This window comes from Lontra canadensis, unplaced genomic scaffold (genome assembly GCF_010015895.1).
Source record: "Lontra canadensis isolate GAN:19392208 unplaced genomic scaffold, GSC_riverotter_1.0 scaffold45, whole genome shotgun sequence".
Taxonomy (NCBI): domain Eukaryota; kingdom Metazoa; phylum Chordata; class Mammalia; order Carnivora; family Mustelidae; genus Lontra; species Lontra canadensis.
In genome coordinates, this window is record NW_022631039.1 from 5,726,509 (window position 1) to 5,744,118 (window position 17,610).

Genomic DNA, 17,610 nt, shown 5'->3' on the forward strand with positions numbered 1-17,610 from the left:
GATGGATGGATGGATGGATGGATGGATGGATGGAGAGATGGATGGATGGATGGATGGATGGATGGAGAGATGGATGGATGCATGGATGGATGGATGGAGAGATGGATGGATGGATGGATGGATGGATGGAGAGATGGATGGATGCATGGATGGATGGATGGAGAGATGGATGGATGCATGGATGGATGGATGGATGGAGAGATGGATGGATGGAGAGATGGAGAGATGGATGGATGGATGGAGAGGTGGAGAGATGGGTAGATGAGTGGATGGATGAATGTGATGGCAGGAGGAATGGATAGATGGAGGGATGGGTGGAGAGAGGGAGGAATGGATAGACGGAGTGATGGATGGATGGAGTGGGGGATGGGTGGATGAAGGGATGGAAGAAGAGATGGAGGGAGGAATAGAAGGATGGGTGGATGGAAGGAAGGAGGAATTGATGGATGGAAGGAAGGAGGGATTCATGGAGGAGAGATGGATGGAAGGAGGGAGGGAAGGATAGATGTGGGATAGAAGGATGGAAAGAGGGAGGGATTGATGTGTGGATAGAAGGATGGAAGGAAGGATGGAGGGATGGAAGGAAGGAGAGAGGCATGGAACTGTGAGGGAGGATTGGAGGGTAGATGGATGGGGGGATGGATAGACGCATGTATGAATGAAGAGATGGAGGGAGGAATAGATGGAGAGATGGAAAGAAGGATGGATGGATGGATGGAGAGATGGAGAGATGGATGGATGGATGGATGGATGGATGGATGGGAAGATGGATGAGCGATGGATAGGGATGGTTGGAGAGAAGGATGGAAGAAAGAATGAGTAGATGGACTGATGGAGGAGTGGGCAGTATTGAAAACATTAGATAAATGGTCGTGGGAAGGGGCTGCCTTGGTTAGTTCTCTGTAGGGCAGGCTCTCAGTGATAATAGGGATGGAGAGGCTGGGGGCCGGGGGCGGGGCTGGCAGGTGCACTCACTCACCGAACTTTGCTGCTTTAGCTGCTGCCGCTGCAGCCTGGGAGCCCACTCCTAGGGCAGGGGAAGGAGAGAGACGCTGAAAACTGTGTTCATGCACTTCCAGGGCCCACCTGCTCCAGCCCCACGAGAGCCAACCCATTCTCAAAAGGCGCTGGGTGAGGGGCTTCCTAGCAACAGATCTGAGGGAGCTGCCCTTGCCCAAGTTGGTTCTCCAGGCTCATACTGGGGTCTGGATGCAGGGTGGGCTGGCGTGCATCCTGGAGAGACCCTGGCCAGCCCCCCGGGGCTCTGGAGCCTGGGAGATTGGTGCCCCTTGGGCTGAGAGTTGGCTGAGGGTGTCCTTACCTGTCCCTGTCGGGTACCCAGCCTTGCCTGCAGCACCAGCCACTCCTCCCGGCCCGTAGCCTGTGAAATAGAAGAGGCTCAGTGGGCCGCTGTGCCGATCTCACTGTGGCTGTCCACCCCCAGCCCCCCGGCCCCCCAGCCCTGCCCTTCAGGGGTCAGGCTGCCCAGAGTCTCTACCCTTTCACTCCCAGCCAGCGTGAAAGGAAACACAAATGGGTGTGGGGTACTTGTTCCCATTTTACAGATGAAGAAACTGGTTTGCCCAAGGCCTGGGACTAAACGTGAGGGCCAGGGTCGAGAACCAGGCTGTCTGAGTCCAAGTTCTATGGGATTCCCTTTCCAGCCTTCAACCCATCCCCGGCTGGGTGCTCCCATTGCCAGGCCACTGCCACTGGAAAGAGCTAGAAAAGCCCATCCCTTCAGGGGGTTCTCACTTACCAAAGGGCAGTTTCCCAGTGCTGTAGGGCAGTCCATAGCCACCTGAAGAGAGGGCAGGGTGGCCTCAGGGGTTGCTCCTTGGCAAAAGACAGCCCTATTCTGGGTAGGCAGCCCTGCCTCCCAGGTACTGAGGCCTGAGAACCTTCCCGAGCCACTCTCAGAGGCTCTCAGGAGGGCAGAGGCCCTGGGTGGAGGAGGGAGAGGGCACCCCTGCTCCAGGGCTGAGGGCATGCCCCTCTCCCTACAAATCCAGGACCTGCCATGGTCCTAGAATCCGAGTCTCTTTCTTGTCAGCCTCCCGATGGACGGGAACTGGTGGCGGGGGCAGGGGGCTGACATCAGAGGGGTCTTTCCATCAACATCTGTGGTTTCCTATGGGGGCTACGGCTCTCTGCACCTGTGCGTGTGGAGGAGGCCAACTCCTACAGGATGGCCTCCCTTGCTGGCGACCGGACGTGGGTGTCCATACTCAGGTGTCTTAACCACCCCCTTCCCCACCGCCTCACAGAGACACCAGTGGGCGACAAAGATGTCCCCCACACTCTGGATTCTCAGCAGGGAGGCCCAGGGAGTGGTGTGTCCCAAGTCCTCCTTCTGACTCACCTGGCAGCTTGGGTGCCTTGATGGGGTACCCCAGTGGGACGCCAGGCTGCTGGCCCCCAAAGGGTCCGACTCCTGTGGGAACAAGGAGAGTGAGCTCAGGTCCTGGCCGAGGGGACCAGTAGCCCCGCGGGACCCGTCAGCCTCATGATCTATGTTCCGCTCGGAGGGAGCTCCAGCCTGTCTTCCTGCCTCTTTGTCACCGGTCACCCTGGCCCTCCTCAGTGCCCCAGGCCACTTCCTCTGGGACACTGCAGGACTCTCTCCCCGGCCCTGGGGCTCGGCCACCGTCCGGGCCTGCAGCTCTCACGGCATTTGGCACAGACGGGTGGGCTTTCTGGGCTCATTTGGCTGCGGCACAGACGGAGGGTTGGGGTTGGGTAAGCGGCCTGTGATCGAGGCCACATTGTGCTGAAGCCGGTCCAAGGCCTGGGCCGGTCGGCATGAGGGAAGCCGGAGGCCTTGCTGGGATGTCGGGTGCCCAGCCCCTCCCAGGGCAAGGACCCCTCCCTGCCTGGCTGGCTACTCTATTGGCCTGCCCATCCGCCGGAGGTGGGAGGGGGTGGGGGGGACACCCCACTCTGCCTCACCTGGGATTCCAGCAAAAGCTCCGCCTCCACCTGCAAGGACAGGAGCCATCAGCTCAGCCCCACCCCCATGGGCCCTGGGCTCCAAGGGACCCATAAGTGGTGCCAGGCAGCCGTGGGGGGACAGGCCGACTGGAGCATGGCCCCATCTGCCTGGACCTCCTGGCTTACACTTGGGGGTTTCTGAGAGGGGTGCTGCCCATCTCGGCCGGCTACACCCGGGCTGGAGCCCCAGAGGCACGCACCCGGAGGGCCCTGAGCCCTGAGTCCCCATCCCCACCCCCACCCAGGGCTACAGGGGCCTGAAGGAGGGTGGAGCCCCGCCCTGGGCTCCCAGCCCGCTGGCCTCGTACCTGGGGCCTTGGCCTTGACTCCAGTTCCAGTGGGAACCCCAGGGAGCACCCCTACACCTGGGAACCGAGCTCCTGTGGAGCAAAGCAGGGAACTGGCAGTGACGTGTGGGAAGACAGGCCTTGCGGGCCCCCAACCTGCCCTGGGTCACAGAGCTGAGCTTCTGTACTGACTATCAGCCAGGGGCACGGCTCACAGGGTGGGGGTGGGGGGCCAGGTGGCTGTGGGTCCCTGTCTGACCCAAGGTCAGAAGCCCTGAGTTTTAATCCCATGTCCTCGCCACTCAAGCCTGTGCCTCAGTTGGCCTTCTCGCTAAACTGGAGGTAATTTGTAGCCACGCTGCCCACTGTCCCCGGAGAAGGTGGAAGGGTTGGTACTTCCCCCCCAACTCCTGTCTCCATTGGGGCTGGGCCACCTCAGCCAGAGGGACAGTGGAGTGGGGGGTGGGGACAGACACTCTGTCAGTAAATCCCTCACAGCGGGCTGAATCTGGGCTTTTGGGGGAATTCAGGAGGTCACATGCCGGGTGGGGTGGCCAGGCCCTGGCAGGGGAAGGAGGGCGAGAGGGCAGCTCAGAGGGGGTCTCCTGCAGGGCGGATGTGCTGGGCGGGCCCCCTGGTGACTCAGAGCTTTTAGGAAAGAGCTGGCTACCCTGGGACTTGCTGTGTCCCTGGGCAGGGCGGGGGGAGGGGGCCCTTCTTGGGCTGTGACGATGGTCTGGGTTTGGGTCTAGGATCAGGGCTGGGGACAGTGGCTAGCCTCTGTGGGGAAAGATGACTCTGGTCATCTTCTGTCCGTTGGTCTGAGCTTTGATGCTTAGGGGGACAGAGCCGGTCAGGGCCCGGCTGGGGAGGTCACGGGCCACCTGGGAGCCCGCCGGGGGCTTCTTTCCTTGCCCTAGGGTCCGCTCCTCCTTCTGGCCCTCACCTGTGCCTGGGAGCACTCCTCCTGGGTAGACGCCGGGCAGCCCCACACCTGTGGCCGAGAGAAGAGGTCTGAGCTGTGAGCAGAGGTTTCCCGGGCCCGTCTCTCCGGAGCGGCTCTGGGGCTCCCAGACCCCAGCTGCCCCGGGGCCCAGGGGATGTCGCCAGAGACCTAAGTGCAGTGGCTGCAGGTCTCCAACGAGTTTCGGAAGTCATCTGCAAGCCCTTCTTTCTTATGTGGATTTATCTTGTCTCTTGGAGCCTGTTTACATGGCTGGCTGGGCCTACCTCTGGGCTAACAGCTTCCAGATGTTCCCTCCCTGCTGTGTGGACTCAGGCAGCCTTTTGTTCAACCTGAAGTCACTTCCTCAAGGGCTTGGGTGCAGGGGAGCAAGCACCAGATGGGGGGGTCAGCGTGGCCTGGGCTCAGCCCAGCTCTGCCGGGACGGCCACGGGCCTTTCCGCCCTGCCTGTCCCCCACCCCGCGCCCATCTGGCGCTTGAGTGCCTGCCATAGAACGAGCCTCTGAGGTCCCTTTCTGGTCCAAGATCTGGAAGAAGGGCCCGGAGGGTAGGCCGGGGCCCCTCTCCGGCATTTCTGCCAGGTTGCCATGCATGGGGCCTGGCTGGCTTCCCTGCCCGCTGCTGCCTGACCTCTCCCCTCCCTGCCCGGCCCCCTCCAGTCCCCCGGACACTGCACACTGACCAGGCACTTTCCCGGGCTTCGCTCCGGCTCCGACTCCGACCCCGGCTCCAGCCCCAGGCACCACCGCACCTGGCATGGGATGCGGGCGCATCAGAGTGGGGTCCGCCCGGGCCTGCGGCCTTCCCCTGGGCAAGTCCACTCTCCCCACCATACCTGTAGACACTCCTAAGCCGCCGACGCCACCCACGCCACCGACACCACCAAGGCCGCCGACACCGCCCAGCCCAGCCCCTGCAGAGTGGGGAGTGGGAGAGGCCACGGGTCACGCAAGGAACGGCGGGAGGCAGGAGGGCCCTGGGCCACCAGCTGAAGGCCCCGTACTAAGGTCTGGCCCCGGCTGGGGGCCTCCCCGAGGCCTGGTGGATTGGGGCTGAGAATTCTGCCTGCCCGCCTGCCTCCCAGGAAAGGGTCTCAGCAAAGCTGGGAGCTCACAGAGGCCAGCGGGCTTACGGCCTGTCCCCAGGGGTAACACTCACCAGCCTTGGCTGCCTTATAGGCCGCAGCAGCTCCCGCGGCTCCGCCGGGCACCAGAGCCCCTGGGAAGGTGCCTGCGGGAAAGGCCCCGAGCCCTGCAGAACAGAGGACCAGGTGAGGCTCTGAGCCCCAGCCCCACTGGGCCCTGTCCCTCCCTGGAGACGCCTTTCAGGTAGCTTCCATGCCAAGCATCGACCCCCACTCCCAGGGCCAGGTTTGGGGATGGAGAGCAATGAGATGGTCCCTGGGGCTTCTCTCCAGTTCTCGCCCCGGACCCAGCCGGGACCTGCTCAGACCCTGGGCAGCTGCTCCAACATCACACCCATGCTAGCGCCCAGGACAGGCCCGGCCCACCATCCCTGAACCCCAGCTGCCCTCCCCACCGAATAGATGCCCTGGGCTTGGCCTCTGGCCCCTTGACGGGCGTGCTGCCTGGATGTCCACACTAACCTGCCCCCAGGCCAGCGCCTGCGAGCCCACCAGCACCTGTGGGGAGAAGGAGACCAAGCCAGTGAGGAGAGGAGAGGCTGGCGTGCTGGCGTTGTTCTTGGACCTGGGAAGGGTCTTGGGGAGGGGGATTAGGAACCGAGCAGGACCGTGTGCGGTGCCCACAGCCAAGCTGGACTCCAGCAGGTGGTACTGAGGGTTCGATCCTGGTAAAATAGGGACCCGCCTCTGGTTGCCATGTCGGTGTGATAGTAATGACCCATGCCCCTTCATACCCCCAGGCCAAACCTTGCTTCCCCTAGGCCTGTCGGCAAAAGGGGGTGCCCAGCAGAGGTCTTACCATCAACACCCCTCCCCCCAGGCCTGGGCTGCTTCCTCGTAGGGGTTCCCTGGCTCAGCTCGCTCCTCCTCCCCTCTATCCGGAACCCCCTTCCTCTCCCACCATCTGTAGGTCTATCCAGCCTGCCCTGCTGTCCAGGAGCCTCCTCGCTTGCAGACGGACGCTAAAATGTTTATGAGAATCCGAATGGGTCCCTCTGGCTCTCTCCTTCCCACATCTGGGCCCAATTGCTCCTTCTCCCCCTCCAGAAGACATTCCACGGCTTTGGCCGGGACCGATGGGCAATCAGGTTGGAGTTCACCACTGAGTCAGGTTTGTTTCCAATTCTGTGAGAATCTTTTCCTGCGAGCTCCAGTCCGGAGCCCAGGGGCAGGCTTCTCTGGGGACAGACCCCAGGCACGGGGGAAGGCTGAGCCCCAGAGGGTCTACCTGGCTTTCCCTGGGTGTGGTCCCCCTTCCCATCCCATCTCTCCCTTGTCTGAGTGGACCGGGTCTGGAACTCAGCCGGCACCTCTGAAAGGCGGGTCTCTAAGCGCGGCCCTTCTCCCTATCAAGCAGGTGCAGCGTGTGCCCAGCTGGGCCTGTGTTTCCTGAACACCGAAGGCCCTGCCCTTCCTCAGTGCTGCCGGGGGCTCTCAGGCCAAGCCCATTTCCTGAGCTCCAAGAGGGCAGGCAACAGGCTCAGGCCTTTCCTGCCCACAGAAGGGCTGGGAAGAGAAGCTAGGGACCCAACAGGAAGTGGGAAGAAGCTGGGGCTGGTGGGGTGGGCAGGCTCTGCCCTTTTCCCATGCTCCCCCACCAGCTGTCTGATTCCGGGGCCACCTCCCGCATGACCAGTCCCACCCCTGCTCGCCCTCCTCCCCGGGGACTCACCTGGCCCGAACGCCCCCAGGAGTCCAGCCCCTGGAAAGGAGAAGAGAGGTGAGGAGCTCACTCTAGCCGGGGGGAGCCCCGGGGCCCGGCCCCCGGAACCCTCTCTCTTCCCAGAGTCACAGAGCCCTGGATTTGAACCCGGCTGCTTCTCCTTACTCGGTGTATGGGGGGAGCACGTCACTTCCCTCTCAGAGCCTCAGTATCCCCACCTACGGAATGGCCAGCAGGTCCCCGACCTCCCCGGGACCCGTGGGCTGGGGAGCAGAAACCACATAGTGTGTGCCACCTGCCAGGGCACCCAGTGGGTGTCCCCCAGCTCCCTTTGGTCCTGCCCGGCCGGCGGCTGGCTCCCAGCTGGTGCCGGCGGGCGTGGGTGGTGCCGCTCCCAGCTGCCTGGGCCCCCACCGAGAGTCCAGGCAGGCCCAGCCCTCGGACGCCCGCGTGGAGCGTCTGCCAGCCCACCCACCCTCTACTTGTCAAGGGATTAATTGTTCCCAAGCATGACACGCGCCGCCTGTGCCCCGTTCCATCTTGCCTGGGCAGGCCCGGACGTCCCCGAGGCCAGGCCATGTGGAGCTGCTCCGGGAGGGGCAGGGAGGTGGGCACTGTGACCAGAGCTGGGCCTTTATGGCCCAGGGTGTTGAGGCTGAGAGGGGACGATCTTGGGCCCTTGCCGTCAGAAGGTCATGTTCTGACTTCCCTTATGGTCTACTCCTTCACCCCGAGCCTGAAGTTCCTTTGGATGTCTACACTAAGCCTTTCACCCATGAACACCTCCATGTAGCTCTCATCCCTGATTGTCCTCTGTGGGCACGTGTCCCGGGCTTGGTCTCCCATCTGGTGCTTTATCGCCACCTGCCTCGGGTTCTCCTGCTGCCGGTGGGATCCACTCACCACACCCCCCCAGCTTTGCAGTCATGACCCCCACGAAGAAAAGTCCTTAGTGGGCTCTCCCGGCTAAGTAGAGTCCTACTTCCACGCCTCCGCCGCTTCCCTGCCCTCGGGCACCCTGTGAGGACAGCTCGCCCCTCCAGGAAGATGGGGTGCAGGTGTTGGCAGGCCCAGCAGTGAAGCCCCAAGGCTCCTGGCCTAGCAGACCCCTACGGACCCCAGGAGAGCCCTAGCCCAGGACTCCTGCTGTCTTCTCTTCTCTTGCGCTCGCCTGGCCCAGCCCTGGAGTTTCACAACCCAGATGGGCTTGCAGAGAAGTAGGATCTGGGTCTTGTGGACTCATCTGGACTTGGATCACCGAACGCTGGGATTTCGTAAGAGCCGTCACATTTCCAAAGTGTCCTGGGGCCTCTGGCTTCAGAGCCGGGGAGACGCGGAGCAGGGGGTGGGGTGGAGGGGCTGGCCAAGCCTACATGTGCAGCATCTCATGCTGATGGGGCCATAAATCTGGACCATTTCCTCCACCTGCTCCTTATCTGCCAGTGTTTCCTGGAGGGACCTGCCCTCCCCCTTTCCTGGGGGGTGTGATTTTTGGAGCTGACGGGGAACCTCAGTGGCAGATCTGGGCCCCATGGGCAGAAGCCTGGACAGATGGAGCCAGATCTTCTTACTGGAAACCTCCAAGATCTAGACACAGATGGAAGGGGCCTGCCTGGTCGGGAGGGGAGCTCATCTGGGCCCAGCATCTGGGTTTGGGCTGGGGTTAAGTCCTGGCCTCGGTTTTGGGTCAGGGTTCAGCCCGGGGCTGGGATAAGGGCTCCAATGGTCACTGAGGTCAGAGATGTCTAGAAGTTGGAGAAAGCTTGGTCTGGGATCAGGGGACCATCCAGGTAGGGTCTGGAGCCCACCATTGGGGTCAGCACCAGAGTGACATTCATGGGCTTGGTAGTCACTGGAAGGTTGGGCCCTGCCTCCCCCGCCCCCCACCCCTGGCATTGGGGGCTGTTTCTGCAACCCTGTGCCAAGGAGGCTCTCCAGGAAGCTGGGCCCATGGGTATTTGCAGGGTAGACCCCAGACCCTCCCTACCTGGGGAAGACATCCAGCCTCCTACTCCTAGAGGTCCTGGGGCCCAGCCCCAGCCAGAGTATAGCTGCTGCTTGCCACCCCCCTCCCTCCTCTGGCTTGTTGCTTCCCTCCCTGGGTTCACAACTTTGGAGGCCCTGCCCTGCCCTCCCCTCCCCTTCCCCTGGGGCCTCAGGTCTTACCAGTCTTGGGTGGTTTGCCTCCAGCCCCCAGAGCTGCAGAGCAGAGAGATGGGAGTGAATGAGGAGACCCAGGCCGAGATTTTTCTACTATTTCTCTCTCTGGGGCAATGCAGGGGCGGGGGGGGGGGTGTCTCACTCCCCAGATCCTAGAAGAGCTCATGGGGATGATCCTCCCGTTTGGACAGGGAGCTGCCGGGAGCCCGGGATCCGGATGTGTGGGCGGGAAGCCTAGTCTCAGCCCTGACTTATGGTTTTTATTGTCTCAGACTCCGTTTCCCAGCCCCGGAAGACCTTGCAGGGGTGTTGTGGAGGGTCAAAACCCGGAGGAAAGGAGGCCACCAGGGAAAGAGGCTGGGGGAGCGACTTGGGAGGCCAGTGGGTTCTGGCAAGTCTCTCCCAACTGGACACTGTCCGTAGACTGAGGGATGTCTAGGCCTTCTGGGGTTCTGAGCCTGGGGGACTTGGGTGGACCTGAGTGACAGCCAGACCCCATGGGTGAGGAACGAAGTTCGGATTCTGAGCTTACCTCCTCCTCCCAGACCTCCGAGACCAGCACCTGTGTTGAGAGAGAGAGAGAGGGAGAGAGAGAGAACCATCAGTGTCTCTGCCAGAAAGCTGCCCACGGATCCACGGTCAAGTTCCTCACTGCCTAGCTGCGTGGCTTTGGGCAACCCTTAACCTCTGTGAGCCTCAGTTTCCCCATTGGGCCAACAGCCTAGTGCCTCTTTGTGTCTCGGAGTGAACTGGCAGCTGCCCTCATTTCATGTCAGTCCTGAACCCTCAGATGCTTTTTTCTTTCTTTTTCCTTACTAGATCATCTGTTTATTATGAAAGGATGTAACCCAGGAAAGGCCAGATGGAAGAGGTGCAGGGTGGGGGGCGGGGGGTGGAGGCAAGGTTTGGAGGATGGGGCGGGGTTTCCACGCCCTCTCCGGGCACCTCCCCCTGCTCGAAAAGGGGACCCCCTCCCTGGAAGTGCCCCTCCAATATTTTCTAAGTATTGAAAATATTACTTCTGATTTTTCAGTCTACTTCAAAGCATGATGGTTTTTTTCCCTTAAATTAAAAGAAAACGTGCCGCCCCCCACCCCCACCCCCATGCCAGAGCTGCACCATTCTCCCCCTTATCTTCCGGGGTGTTCCCAGTCTCCAGCTGCACATGGTCCCTGCCTTTATATTGTTAGCAGCTGGAAAAGCACTGTGCTGTCTGGTTGAGCAGGTAGGGCACTGCTATATTTTTCAGTAGCCGTATATTAATTAGGACAGATTTGACTCAATCACACCTTCCAGTCAGGGGGGATTTTTGGTTTATGTCTTTGCAAATAACCCTCTGATAAACCTTGTTCGGGATCTCTCTTTTTCTCTACCTTTGAATTATTTTCTTTGAACGGATTCTCAAGAGTAGGGTTCATGGTTTGAGGGGGGCGGGATAAAGATGTCCACTTCCGTAGGGCCTTGCAAGCAAATGCTGTCTTTCATCTCTCACAGAATTTATGCTCGAGTCCTTGTAGAAGTGTCACGCCGACGGCTTTTAGAGTGGCTCACAGGTCTGCTGCGGGAGGCGCGCCCGTGTCCTTCCCATCTGCGTTGCCACGGGGCGCAGCTCTTATGATCTGATCACGATCTGCCTTACCTGGGTGCGTGGAAGTTTTGTGTACATTACCTGGGTAAAACACGCCTCCAGGAACTCCACCAGGAACAGCCCCCGGGACCCCTGGAAGTAAGTAAGTAGAGTCCTCCATCAGCCAGAACTTAGGGGAACCCTAATGAAGCCGAGGGCAGAGGACTGTAGACTGCTGTGTGTCTGCAAAGAATGTCGGCCAAACAACTGATGATCATAAAGCCTTTTCTCATTCATGCTCCTCAAGATGGCCCCATGAGGTTGGAAGGGCAGAGATTACTACCTTTGTTTCAATGGATGTAAAATCGGGCTCAGAGAGGTGAAGAGGGGTACCCGGGGACACACAGGTGGGAAGAGACGGAGTCTGGATTCAAACCCGGACCATCGCTCTGAGCAGGATGGTGGGCACTGTGTTACCTGCTTCTCTCCCCGTTCCCGGGAGAGGGCCCGGCAGGGGACTGGGGCCGGGAACCTTCTGCTGGGTGGCCCGTTCTTGCCAGCCCGGAGCAGCATGAGCCCGGCCCGTAGCTGTGGGAGGGCAGGCTGGGCTGTGACAGCGAGCAGTAAGGAAGTGTGGCTTCAGGGAACACAAACGCAGCCATTCCCACACTGATAGGATGGCGTGAGGTCAGCGTCCTCGGCCACTGGGCAGCGACGGCTGGGTGGGGTTCTGGCTGTCGGACACAGCGCTGTCTTAGGACTTGCCGGGGCCCAGAGGGGGACACCATGAATGACCAAAGTGAATAGTTTTTTAAGGAAAATCTAATTCACTGGCCAGGCCGGGGGCTGTCTGCCCGGCCGAGATCACGAGTTCATTCCCCATGGACCCGCACGGCTCTCGCTGGGGAACGCCGTGCTGCTGGGCCCAGGACCAGGCCTGCGCGTGGTCATGGCAACAGACAATCCCAGGGCAGACCAGGCCCTGGCTTCCCCCCTCTCCACCCCCCGGAGTGGCCCCAGCCTTGACCAGCAGCCCTGCCAGTGCTCTGGCTGGGGCCCCGGGACCACCCCGCTGACAGGGGCGTGGGTGGGGTTGGGGGACAGGGTCGGGCAGCCCTGCGGTGTGTCTGGAGACCTCATGACAGATGTCTGGTCTCCGTGGCCTGCCACAGCTGGGCCTGCTGGCCCCATGGCACAGTCAACCACAGCAACAGCCCAGCAGGGCGGGGAATGCCAAGCTGTCATGGTCATCCCGTGCCAAAGCCCAGTGCCTTGTCACTCCGGCGCCACGGGCCCCCCAGGGCCTGCAGCCCCCCGGGGCCTGTTACCCAGACCTGGAGTGTGCAAGCAATCAGGTCTGAGCCTTGGGGGACACAGAGTGGCAGGGCAGCCTCCGGAGGCTGGGCCCGCCGGGAAGGAGCGCTTGGACCCTGATCTCTTCTGCCGACCTCGCACGCTGCCTGCCTTGGGCCTTTGATGCCTCCCTTGTCCCCAGCCTCCAGCTCTGAGTGTGTCTCGTGCCTTTCCCCGTTGTAGTCCGGGTCTCTCCCTGCTTCGGCTCTCACCCTCTTCCCCTTTCTCTCCCTCCCGATGACAACAGTACCCTCTCCCCACCTCTCTCTGCTCTCTGGCTCCTGCCAGGCTGCTGCAGGAGCTGTGTGTGGGGGCTCGGAGCCAGGGGCTCGGGATACGCCCGTCTGGCCTCCAATCCTGGCCGTGCCACTTCTTAGCATCTGCATGACCTTGCACAAGTCACTTAACTCCTCAGAGCCCCAGTTTCCTCATAAGCAATGGGGGACTGATAACCTCGGCCTTGCAAGGCTGTCGCAAGTTGTCAAAGGGTTCAAGGGAGAGACCTCCTGCCCTTGCTCTAGCATACAGTGATCACCCCCCCCAAAAAAGGAGGTGAGTCTCTGTCCATGTTTTGCTAAGCGGTGCACGGCCTGGGGGAGGTGTCCAACAGATAGTCAATAAACCAGCTGGTGAATGAGGTTGAGGGGAGTCAAGGATGTTGCCTATGGGTCGGGGTCCAACCTGTTCTGTCCCCAACCAGCCTGGGGGGCCCCCACCTTGGGCTTGGCTGAACCCCTACTTCCTCTGTCGAGGTTCTGCTCCCCACGCCCATTGGCTGCTCCTCGTCTACCTGCTCTCTCCCCAGCACCTGCCCCTCTCTCTGCAGCCGTCCTGGCCTGCCCCAGGCCCCCCGGCCCCCCATGATTCAGATCCCAACAGCAATTGCTAAACTCTGAGCCTGAACCATGCCGGCCTGGGGAGCTAGAATATTTTGCTCCCCGTTCTGCACGGAGCTAAGGGAGAAGGGGGGGCAGGGCCAAAGATCCCAGCCCCCCTCCTCTCGCCAAGTGCAGGAGAGATGAGAACAGATTAAGGCTGTCGTCTGTCAAGGGCCTCCAGAAGGGCAAACTCCACACTCCAGCTGGTCATCCCCCTCCTCGCCTCCTTGGCCAGAGCTGTGCCTCCCGCCAGGAGCACCTCTCTGCGACCCAAGTCTTGCCCTTCCTCCAAGACTGATCTCAAATTCTTCCCCTCCTGCCTTCTCTGAGCCTGTGGTTCTCACCGCTCGGCGGGCCCAAAGCCGTTGGCTTGGAGCACACTTGTCTTGTTTTATGTGGGTTTGGCTTGTTTTGCAGGCTAGCCCATGGTGGAACTCGTCTCTCGCCTCCTAGACTCTCAGAGATCACAACAGTCTTCTGGCCCGGGCAGAAACTCCTTCTGCAAACATCGCCCTGTGCTCCTGCTTGCATGCCTCTGGTGACGGGGAAGTCACCCCCTCCCGTCTCCACCTGCGGAGACGTCTTCTTTCTGCTGAGATAGAAGCAGCCCCTCCATCTCTCCAGAGCCCCAGAGACCCAGGCTCATCTTTCATCCACAGATGGCCTCTCATTGTCCTTTCTTTCAAGGTCTAACTCGAATGTCGCTTCTGCTATGAAGCCTTCCTGGATTTCCCAGAACTCTTCCGGACACCCCCGGGACCTGCAGTCCTATCTACTTCCTCCATCACCCATGCACGCTCCACCCAGGAGACAAAACATGGCGTGAGTAGCGAGAGGGAAAGTTAAACCATAAAAATATGCACTAATTGTAAGAGTCAGTTGGTCCAAGTAAACACATTCTGAATCAGAAGATGAATCGTCTCAGAAATTCACGTTCCCACAGTCCCCTTATTTGATGTGACTTTGGCAGGAGTCTCCCCCTGGGCCTAGGAGATAAGTAGGGCAGGGATGTTTCTTCTCATTTTATGGCCGGTGAGATGAGGCGCCTGGCCCGGGACACACATCGGACCCCAGTCGCACACAGGGCCTTCCGCCTGGGCCCTGGGCTTCAGGTTCAAAGACGTGGAGAAGGCCGTTTGGGAATGAGCATAGGACCAGCAGGCCTTGGCAAGGGGCTCTGCCAAGCCCCAGTCCAGGGGACTGGCGGGGGAGCAGATAAGACCTCACGAAGCTGTTTATTGTTTGCCTGGAGAAAGGCTGCCAAGGGCTTTTCGAAAACAATCTGTCCTCTAGTGGGTGACTTTGTCTCCTCCCTCCCCCTGGGCACGTCTGCCTTTCAGCCTCCCGCCCCAGCAAACTCGGAGAACGGGATTAGTCCCCCAACCACAGGTCATCCGCCCCGGAGGCTCATCTGAGTTACCTGGGCAGTGTTTACAAAACCTCTACAATCCAGTGCCCTCCTTGGACCAAATAAAGCAGGAATTCTTGGGTGGGACCCTGGTATCAGCGCTGTTTAAAGCTCCCCAGTTAACTCCAGCCGGCAGCCAGGGTCCACAATCCCTGTTCCAAATCATCCTTAGTTCCGGAATCAGGAAAAGAAAAGGCTGATAACATTTCTGGGGCACGGGGGAAGGAATTCTCCCCGATTTAATTGTTTTCTGTCTCTTTTTAGATGGCGTGGGGGTTTGGGGGCGGCTGGTCCTCAAAGCTGCTTTGGACCCACCCTAAATGGGTCTAGACAACCCTTTCCATCACAGTTTTCCCAGGGAGCCCCCTAGGAAATAGAGTATTTTGGAGGTGGGGAACCCATGGGAGCCTCTTGGTGGAGGGTGGGGGCGGGCGTGGGGGGAGCTGGGCTTCCTAGGAGAGCTGGGCGGGAGGCTCTGTGTGTGTGTGTGTAGGTAGACGGCCCCTCCCACTCCGCCCCTCTGATCTAACCCTAACCTCTCTCGGAGGCTCTGGGCAAAAACCCCAACAGATGTCATGGATTCCCACACTCCATACTGGGACCCAGTTGCTCTACCACCTGGGACTGAGCTGAGACTTATGCTTGCAAAAAAAACAAACAAGGACAGGGGAAGGTTAGCAGTGTCACCGGGGACACAAGGAAGGGGTGCGTTCTGCTCAAGGGCGTGCCCACTCTAGAAGACTCATCCCTGGGTGTGCTCCTCCCCAGAGGCAGCCTGGTACCCAGCCCCCGCCCCTCATTTTTTGGCAGAGAACTGGCTGGGGCTCACCCCCCACCCCCCGGCTACCTTAGCCCGTCTCAGCCTCTATTTCCCTATTTGCAAAAGAGGATAATATTCTCGACTCCCAGGATTTTTGAAGGGCTGAATTACCATGCTCTGGGGAGGCAGGTGCTCAGGGGTCACACCTCGGGGGGCGGAGAGGAGGTTCAGGAAGGCCTAGAGCTGCTGCTTTTGTGGGGGGGCCCTGGGGAAGTGGCTCGTCCTCTGGGGTTTGTCTCACTCCCCCTGCTGGACCCACCAGATGGTGCGCGAGTTCCCCTGCCCCTCCTCCAGGTCTAGGAGCTGACCCCCTTGCTGGAACCCTCTGCTCCCAGCAGTCCTGCCCAGCTAGGCCGTCGCACGGAAACCTTGCAGCTGCCCAGCCCCTTACTCCAGCCCCTCGGCGTGGCCCTGCTCCCACTGGGCCCCCCATGCTGGCCCCCCACTGAAGGTCTGGTTCTTACGGCAAGGGGGACACCCCCAGAAAGCTGACCCCACCCAGGCTACCCCACCAAATGGCTCAGGTATCTGCACCCCTCTCTTTCCATGGCCACGAACACTTTCGGGGGCCCCGGGGGGCCACTCCCAGGGGCCCTTGAGGTGCGTAGCAGTCCCACGGCGGGGTACCCTTGTCCCCTGTGGCAGAGAGCATGCCAGACGGTCTGGGACTGCCCTGAGGTCCACTTTAGCCTCTGCCACTGGCCACCCTCTCTCTCTGCCAGGGGATGAATACCTTCCCCGGTTTCCCCGATCCTCATTCGTGCTCTGGACCACGCACACACACGCACACACACACGCACACACGTGCACAGTGACATCCGCACCTGGAGAGCACGTTTCCCACGTGCACATGCCTGTCGGGTGGCAGACTTGTGCACACGCTAACAACACTTTCGCATACCTTACAACTCCCGCTCCAACTCACACACGCACACACGCACACATACACCTGCTCAGGGATGAACCTGTGAACAGATATTCCCCCTCTACTGTCTGATGACACATTTGGGCATATACATACATGCCCACCTGTGCGGTCGTGTGCCACACACTCATTCCTGTGCACATGCACGCACATGCGCACACTCACACTCACACACATCCTCGGATGCCCGACCCCTCCTCACCAGGGACAGACCACGGCAGCGGCTTTCCAACCCACAGCCCCGTAATCCACTGAACTCTGACCTTCCTCAGACAGGTGTCCTGACTTCCCCGGGGATCAAGGAACCTGTTGAGGTCACACAGCTCACAGCGGCAGAGCTGGCCTCCGGCCCAGGTCCCCCGCCTCCGGGGCACATGTGCATGCCTACTGGATCCACAGGTGTGCAGACTGCTGGTGCCCAACGACCCAACGGGACCCCACCGGCCCCTCCCCAGCGTGCTCAGGAGCCCCCCTCCCACTGGGACAGCACCCCGGACAGAGCAGGGGTCCTCAGCCCTTTGGGGCGGCAGAACCAGGACTCAGTTGGGACCATCCCGAGTCTTGTGACAGGTTCCTCCTCAGCACGGGCTGGCTCTTGGGAGGGGTGGTTCCAAGGATCCAGTGGCTGAGGGGCTCCCGCCTGGGAACCCCTGGAGGACGGCAGGGTGAAGGGCGCCCTCTGGTCTGTCAGCACAACCACCTGGCTGGGCGGCCCCCCGGGCTGCCGGCATCCCCGGGAGCAGGGTGAGGCCTACCTCCAGGCTGCGAGGGGTGGGCGATGGCCAGCAGGAGCAGGAGGACTCCGGGCCGCAGGGTTGCAGCTCTCAGACCCGCCATCTCGGGGAGGAATGGCCCAGCCCGCTCTCTGCGCCTCGTTTTATCCCCAAAGCGTAATTGCCGCCTCGTTGCGGAGAGGGAAAGAGGGAGGGAGAGAGGGCGGGCGGGAGGGCGGGAGAAGGGGGAGGCCTGGGGGAGGGGGCCGCGGGGAGGGGGGCAGTTACGAAAGGCCCGGCTCACAAGCCTCCCAGGCTGGGTCTGACTGGACTGGACTGTGGGCTTTTTTCCTTAAAACACACTCACGCGCGCACGCGCGCGTGCACACACACACACACACACACACACACACACACAGAGTCCCCCCCATCTCTCTCCTGCTTTCCCTCTGTAGCTGTTCTCTCACTGTTGGCCCTGTTCCCGCCAGAAAGTGCGAGGGGGGCCTCTGCCAGGACAGCCCTCGGGAGAGGAAGCAGGAGGGAGGGCCCTGCAGCCCGGCCAAAAATCCGGCCCCAGCCAAGGCCCGAGTGGCCAGGCCCCCGCCCCTCCGGCTGGGCCCCGGGCCCAGCGTGGGGACACGAGCCAGCTGTCCCGCGCCTCTGCCCCCACCCGGCCCTCCAGGCTCCCCCAACACCCCCAGGTCTGGCCAGAGACGGTCCCTGCCCGAAGCTGGGG

The 17,610-nt window shown here is 61.1% G+C and overlaps 1 protein-coding gene across 3 annotated transcripts in view; it reads right to left on the bottom strand.

The window, feature by feature from the left end:
- The window catches only part of ELN (elastin), a 32,031-nt gene extending 14,959 nt beyond the window's left edge, over positions 1 to 17,072 (bottom strand). The window contains exons 1-16 of one of the 3 annotated variants that reach the window (XM_032872424.1): positions 16,917 to 17,072; positions 10,880 to 10,930; positions 9,743 to 9,772; positions 9,217 to 9,249; positions 7,060 to 7,089; positions 5,850 to 5,885; positions 5,402 to 5,494; positions 5,079 to 5,156; positions 4,926 to 4,994; positions 4,225 to 4,272; positions 3,300 to 3,371; positions 2,950 to 2,979; positions 2,363 to 2,434; positions 1,760 to 1,801; positions 1,322 to 1,381; positions 980 to 1,027 (exon numbers count right to left, since the gene is read on the bottom strand). In XM_032872424.1, the coding sequence (XP_032728315.1) occupies positions 980 to 1,027; positions 1,322 to 1,381; positions 1,760 to 1,801; positions 2,363 to 2,434; positions 2,950 to 2,979; positions 3,300 to 3,371; positions 4,225 to 4,272; positions 4,926 to 4,994; positions 5,079 to 5,156; positions 5,402 to 5,494; positions 5,850 to 5,885; positions 7,060 to 7,089; positions 9,217 to 9,249; positions 9,743 to 9,772; positions 10,880 to 10,930; positions 16,917 to 16,998 (874 nt within the window). In that variant the 5' untranslated portion in view covers positions 16,999 to 17,072. The remainder of the gene's footprint in view (positions 1 to 979; positions 1,028 to 1,321; positions 1,382 to 1,759; positions 1,802 to 2,362; positions 2,435 to 2,949; positions 2,980 to 3,299; positions 3,372 to 4,224; positions 4,273 to 4,925; positions 4,995 to 5,078; positions 5,157 to 5,401; positions 5,495 to 5,849; positions 5,886 to 7,059; positions 7,090 to 9,216; positions 9,250 to 9,742; positions 9,773 to 10,879; positions 10,931 to 16,916) is intronic. The other 2 variants (XM_032872425.1, XM_032872426.1) reach the window with 2 other exon arrangements.
- Positions 17,073 to 17,610: the final 538 nt, after the last annotated feature.